General features: G+C 48.6%; 1 protein-coding gene across 1 annotated transcript in view; it reads left to right on the top strand.

Annotated features, from left to right (window-relative positions):
• The first annotated feature begins 444 nt into the window (after positions 1-444).
• Positions 445-7,261, top strand: part of ADCY9 (adenylate cyclase 9) — a 122,604-nt gene continuing 115,787 nt past the window's right edge. The window contains exon 1 of the mRNA XM_008573823.1: positions 445-2,141. Coding sequence (XP_008572045.1) covers positions 449-2,141 — 1,693 coding nt within the window. The 5' untranslated portion in view covers positions 445-448. The remainder of the gene's footprint in view (positions 2,142-7,261) is intronic.

The raw sequence follows: 7,261 nt of genomic DNA, 5'->3' as shown, positions 1-7,261 counted from the left end.
CTCGCGTGGCCGCTGACGCACCGGAGCGCCGCTTTCTGCGGGATGAAGGGCTGCCGGCTGCCACCGCCTGGTTGTTTATGCGTAGGCGGCTCGCCGCGCCGGGCGCTCAAGGTCTGAACTTCCCTCCGGAGCCGCGGCTGGAGCCGCCGGCGGCCGAGGCAGAACCGACCGCGGGCGGCCGCGCTCGCAGGACCCGGGGCGCTCCAGGTCCGTCCGCAGGGATCCGGGCGCGCCGCGGAGGTGGGACGGGGGGCGTCGATCGCCTGTATTGGCAGTCTTCGCGAGCATACGGTGCCTTTGCCAGCCGCTTGCCGGAGCCACCTCCTAGCACAGGAGGGGCGCTCTCGGCCTTCAGGGGCGTGTGTGCGCGCAGACACACCGAGTAACTCCGCTTGTCTCCCGGCAGGTACGAGGGAGCGGCCCGAGAGGGCTCAGAGAACGCGGCAACATGGCTTCCCCTCCCCACCAGCAGCTGCTGCAGCACCACAGCACCGAGGTGAGTTGCGACTCCAGCGGAGACAGCAACAGCGTGAGAGTCAAGATCAACCCCAAGCAGCTGTCCTCCAACAGCCACCCCAAGCACTGCAAGTACAGTATCTCCTCCAGCTGCAGCAGTTCGGGGGACTCCGGGGGCGTTCCCCGGAGAGTGGTCGGCGGAGGCCGCCTGCGCAGGCAGAAGAAGCTGCCGCAGCTGTTCGAGAGGGCCTCCAGCCGCTGGTGGGACCCCAAGTTCGACTCGGTAAACCTGGAGGAGGCCTGTCTGGAGCGCTGCTTCCCGCAGACCCAGCGCCGGTTCCGCTACGCGCTCTTCTACATCGGCTTCGCCTGCCTCCTCTGGAGCATCTATTTTGCTGTGCACATGAGATCCAAGCTGATTGTCATGGTCGCCCCCGCCCTGTGCTTCCTCCTAGTGTGTGGGGGCTTTTTTCTGTTTACCTTTACCAAGCTGTACGCCCGGCATTACGCGTGGACCTCGCTGGCTCTCACCCTGCTGGTGTTCGCCCTGACCCTGGCTGCGCAGTTTCAGGTTTTGACGCCTTTCTCAGGACGCGTTGACAGCTCCAATCAGACTCCCGCAGCCAGGCCCACAGACACTTGCTTATCTCAAGTGGGGAGCTTTTCCATGTGCATCGAAGTGCTCTTTTTGCTTTACACCGTCATGCACTTACCTTTGTACTTGAGCTTATGTTTGGGGGTGGCCTATTCTGTTCTTTTTGAGACCTTTGGCTATCACTTCCGGGACGAAGACTGCTTCCCCTCTCCTGGAGACGGCGCCCTGCACTGGGAGCTGCTGAGCAGGGCCCTGCTCCACGTCTGCATTCACGCCATCGGGATCCACCTCTTCATCATGTCTCAGGTGAGGTCCAGGAGCACCTTCCTCAAGGTGGGGCAGTCAATTATGCACGGAAAAGACCTGGAAGTAGAAAAAGCCCTCAAAGAGAGGATGATTCATTCTGTGATGCCGAGAATCATCGCTGATGACTTAATGAAACAGGGGGATGAAGAGAGCGAGAATTCTGTCAAGAGGCATGCCACCTCGAGCCCCAAGAGCAGGAAGAAAAAGTCATCCATACAGAAAGCTCCCATAGCATTCCGCCCCTTTAAGATGCAGCAGATCGAAGAAGTCAGTATCTTATTTGCAGACATCGTGGGCTTCACCAAGATGAGTGCCAACAAGTCCGCTCATGCCCTGGTGGGTCTCCTGAACGATCTGTTTGGTCGCTTTGACCGGCTGTGCGAGGAGACCAAGTGTGAGAAAATCAGCACTCTGGGAGACTGTTACTACTGTGTGGCAGGGTGTCCTGAGCCCCGAGCAGACCATGCCTACTGCTGCATTGAAATGGGCTTGGGCATGATAAAAGCCATCGAGCAGTTCTGCCAGGAGAAGAAAGAAATGGTGAACATGCGTGTCGGGGTGCACACGGGGACTGTTTTGTGTGGTATTTTGGGCATGAGGAGGTTTAAATTCGACGTGTGGTCCAATGATGTGAACTTGGCCAATCTCATGGAGCAGCTGGGAGTGGCCGGCAAAGTTCACATTTCTGAGGCTACTGCAAAATATTTAGATGACCGGTACGAAATGGAAGATGGGAAAGTCATTGAGCGCCTTGGCCAGAGCATGGTTGCTGACCAGTTGAAAGGTATGTGCATTTCTTTGCCTCGTCATCTCCCTCCCTGATCCTGTTTGTATTAAACAACAATGACAAAAGATCTCTTTCCAGCACCAGTGTCTGGAGGCAGCTCAGTTGTCTCGGGATACCTTACCTAGGGGGAATCTCAGGATCAGTGTGACTTTTTGTCCAGTGGTCAAATATCTCAGATCTATTCACACTGCAGAAAGGGACACTGGAGTGGTGCTGACCCATGTGAGACCTTTAGAAGGAAAGGGAACTTTGAAAATGCATGCATGACCAGTCAGCTGTCCACATTTCTGAAATTCTGAGGCCATGTCCCATGAATGTAAGGGTCTCCCAGTGCTTCAGTAGGCAGAATTTTGGAGCATTTAAAGAAATTGCCTTTGTATTTCATTTGGCCACCCTTACGTCCCACCCAAACATTTCTCTATGCCTTTTTACAAAAATGAGAAGAATAAAACCTTTCTCCTTTCTAGGCCACACTTTGCTTATCGTCAACATAGGGGAAGTCAGTCCTGCCCTGCAGGACTCTTGAGAATTAGATGGAATTATATGCCTCCAAGTGCACACTGCCTTTTGCCTGGGTCTCATTTTTAAAAATGTTTGCATTTTCAGCTTTCAACTTTCATTTATGTGGAGATCCTTTATTATCATGGTATTTTTCTTACCACATATGCTGAACACTGAATACATTTTAGAACACTGAACCTAAGCCACTGGGTGATTTGAAAGTGAGAAATGCACCCAGAGGAGTGTTTATATTCTCCTCCCCATGTCCTTGGGTTTAAACTCCTTACTGCTATTCTTGATGTTTTTACTGGGCTGCTGCTTATTTTATTTCCTTATTTTGATATAGGACAAAAGTCTTTGAGGTCTGGGAATTGATGTATATATAAATGGGACCAAATATAAGGATTCTGAGTAATCTGCTACATTTCTCACCCACTCCCCTTAGTCTTTTTAACCGTCCTTATGTTTTAGTAAAATCTTCCAGATTAAGGGGAACATCTACTTTGGAACTATGTAAAGAAAATAACATTGATTTTTAAAGGCCTACATTTATAAAGCTGTATTGTATTTTGTGTGCCCACACACTGCGTAATTACATACTTAAAAGCTCCAGGAAAGGGAATCCTCAGAAGGAAAAGTAGTAGATTAAATCAGAGGCGAGTGGTTGAGTTTTAGGACTTGCATAGGTTGTCGGCCTTGAAATAATCCTATATGCTCAAGTGGCATTTTCTCTCTCTGGCTTGCGATGTGAGTTCCCTACGTTATTTATTTATTTGTTATCTGGCAAGGGTGCTTTATCCTTCTTCTGATTCTTCTTTATTATATTCATTTTGTGAATTGAAGAACTTGTGGATGTAGTAGAAAAATATTTTCACCTGAGAATTCCCTTGACCTCGAGAGCTTTAAATGAAACATTGACAAGGTTGAAACTACACTTCGCAGTTCACTTGAACGATCCGCCCTGACAAGTGACTTTCTGTTTAGGAGGATGGAGTCTGCTTTTGAGCCTGAAGATGTCAGTGAAGTGGGGTGTGGATGTAACCCTTGCTTAATGTTTTGGCATTTTTAGGACTCTGTCCTCAGGGATTATGAGACAGATTCCAGAGAATGGAGCTGTGCGCACTGTTAAATTAAATATGATGGGCCAAAGGACAATGATAGTAGCAATTTTGTAAGTTGTACCTTGTATGGTGTATTACTTGCATTTTTTTTTTTTTGTCTTTTTTCGTGACCAGTAACAGGATCGCAACCCTCGGTGTTGCGCCCGTACCGCGACCGGCAACGGGATTGCAACCCTCGGTGTCGCACCTGCACCGCGCTCAGCCAGTGAGCGGACCGGTCTCTATATGGGATCTGAATCCTCGGCAGGAGTGCCGCAGCACTCCCAAGCGCCGCACCGGGCCGGCTGTATTACTTGCATTTTAAAAATAAAAAATAAAACAGTGTATTTAGGAAGTAGGTTTGGAAATCGCCAAGTCACTGAATCTTTGGCAATACCCATTTTTGTTAATTCATTGGTAATTTAATTTTCAATTTATAGGTCAAGGATCTCAAAGACACTGACAAAAAAAAAAGCTAGAGTGGGTTTGTTGATTTTCTTTTAAACCTCAAATAGTGTCAATTTGGTAGATAAACTTTTTCTTTAAATTTGTGTGCAGGGTATAAAGGAAAAGTTTTGGTAGTGCATGTAGGGAAAGATAGGCTTAGCTAAACCGTTGATTTTTTAATATGGTATTCCCTCCTTTAACTATTTTCCTGACACCATGGTTTTTGCTCTCTTCAGCTCATTTTGAAAACCTTTATGGACAGAACTCAAGTAATAGAGTGCATCTACACACTTCCTGACCCTCTTTGAAACTGTCCTGATGTACAAAGCTGCTAGATTGAGACGATAGCATAGTTTGTACAAGACTCTTTCATATACGGGGTAGAGCTTATATACACAAGGTTTATTTTAGCTTTCTGTCTTGGGCTTGTGGCAGATATTTGCTCTGTGCAATATTGGGTATTAATCTTTACCTCTTGTCCCTTTTCTGATAATGGGTTAAAAAGTACCCCATCGAGGACTCTGTGGAAGTGAACATCAGTAGAACAAGCAGGGGTTCTAGCACCAGTCTGGCAGCAGGGTAGGACCTGCTTCTGTCTAATTGATCTGTGCACTCTTTGTGGGAGGATGGAATTTCATCATTTCTGCATATTCACTCTAAAATCGTTACTGTGCTCCTACTGTGCACCTGGCACTGTGGATGCAAAGATGGTCCCTTGATAGCTCCCGATCTCAGTGAGCCCACAGTTGTAAATGTCGCAGACTGTGTCCAAGCGTCGGGGAATGCTTCAGAGAGGTGTGTGGACTTGAGGTGGATCCTGAGAACAAGCAGTGGCCCCCCAGGTAGACACAAGAGTAGTGTGGGCCAAGGCTGGGACATGTGTTGCTTTTGGGGTTGGGCAGTCATAAGTAGGTTATCAGGAGGACGAATGCTGTGGGCAACAAGGAAGGAGTTTGGACTTGACCCTATAGGTACTGCCAATGGGCTTGCAGCAGGAGGCTTGGGTGATCTGATTTGCAGTTTTAGAAAGCTCACTCTGGTATGTCTAGGGAGTGTGGGTGGGAAGGGTAGAGCCTAGAGGCTAATGAGCTGCTTGAGTAAATCCCAGGTGGGGCTGGCAATGGCTGAAACCCAGGTGACAACAATAGTGATGGGGATGATGGAACAGACATGAGCAGTATCAAGATGAACTTGATAGGGCTTGGAGCCACATTTAAACAGACCACTGGCGGGAGGTGAGGGGCTTGATTGAATGGGAGATGGCATTTTAAGTTTCTGGAATTGACCTGGAGACAGTTTGGAGTCAGGAAAGGGTGAGGCCTTTGAAGTTTCTGTGGTACTAATGGAGAATGCAGGATAGGCCCGAAAGAGCCCCAAACCCCTGGCTTGTTCCTTCATTCAACAAATAATTTATTCTGTGCTAGGCACAGTTCTAGGTTCTGGGGACACAGCAGTGAAAATAGTGAAAAATTTTTATTGATAATAGGTCTTCTACTAGGGGAAGACTAGTAGAAAACCTTTCTATTCTTCTAAAAGAAAAGCCAATACAGGAGACAATAAATAAGTAAATTATAAAATTGGTTTCGTGTTGAGTTCTAAGGAGAAGACATAAAGCAGGAATATGGAATATGGTGTGTGTGTGTGTGTGTGTGTGTGTGTGTGTGTGTGTGTGTAAGAGCAAGTGTGTGAAATCTTAATATAGGGTGGCCAGTCACTGAAAGAGGATGAAGGAATTTTTAGCATAGGGCTTGGATTTTGGAAATGATCCAAAAAGTAAAGGGCAATTATTAAAGATAGGGAGAAATGGTCTGATTTGGGTGCGGGGGAGGGGCCCCCGCAACATTTGGGATGAACCGCTAGACCCAAGGGCGTCCTGGCTGTTCTGTTCTGCCTTGGACCACAAGGAAAAAAGGTCAGGAGTATTATCTAGAGCTGTTGGTTTTTCCTATCACAGGTCTAGGATCACAAAGACAGAAAGTGAAACTGTTAGAAAACAGCTACAGGCACCTTATTTTCCCCTCGTAAATATTAGGAAGACAGAACAAAGATGCTCCGACACTCCAAATCAACACCATGCTCCGACACTCCAAATCAACACCAGCAATTATGTCTTTGTAGAAAGGAATATCTTGTAGCTATCACATTATTAGATGCAGAAATTTATTTATTTTTCCTTTTTGTCTTTTTTCGTGACTGGCAACGGATCGCAACCCTCAGTGTCGCGCCCGTAACTGACCGGGACCGGCAACGGGATCGCAACCCTTGGTGTTGCGCCCGCACCTCGCTCAGCCAGTGAGCGGCCGGTCTGTACGTGGGATCCGAACCCTCGGCGGGAGCGCCACCGCGCTCCCAAGCGGTGCACTGTAGCAGTGCGCCACTGGGCCAGCCCTTAGGTGCAGAAATTTAAAAAAAGTAAAAGACTTTCCCCTAGCCAGGCTTTAGGCTTGTGCAGCAACTGAGATAAAGACTCCCTGCTGTGCACTGGGCAGACCATCACTCACAAGCTACTTTGGTCAACAAAACCTTAGCCTTTTTTTTCTTTTGCCTTTTCTAATAGGTGGCACTACTGGCCATCTGGGGCCATTCTCTTAACTGACGGTGGGCTGAGGCACTCTTTATGTTTTAGTCTTTGCCAACAGCTGTCCCACGCTGGAAGTCTGGGCTCCCTTTTTCCCCACAGCACGGGCCTGTCACCTGACAGCTAAGAACCCTAGCCAAGTGCCAGTTTTGGGTGCAGTGGCATGATCAGGTGCTTCCCTTCCCCTGGTAGCTTGGATAATTTGTCCCCACCTAAGCCTGTAATCCTCATCACTGTGGTGCTAACCTGTCAGCTGACAGCTCGGTCTCCCCTCTTGGAGATTCCCTGTTTACTTGCATTCTTGGGGTGTCTTGTGCATGTGGAAACGCAGCCTCTTGGGGAGCAATTGGCAGAGAAACAATGAAGCAGAAAATTTGGCTAGAAAGCTGGAATAAGGGGCCGGCCCGGTGGCGCACTGCTACAGTGTGCTGCTTGGGAGCGCGGCAGCGCTCCCGCCGAGGGTTCGGATCCCACATACAGACCGGCCGCTA

This window comes from Galeopterus variegatus, unplaced genomic scaffold (genome assembly GCF_000696425.1).
Source record: "Galeopterus variegatus unplaced genomic scaffold, G_variegatus-3.0.2 Scaffold968, whole genome shotgun sequence".
In the NCBI taxonomy this organism is placed as follows: domain Eukaryota; kingdom Metazoa; phylum Chordata; class Mammalia; order Dermoptera; family Cynocephalidae; genus Galeopterus; species Galeopterus variegatus.
Note: the sequence above shows the minus strand (reverse complement) of the source record. Positions and strands in the feature narration are given on the sequence as shown.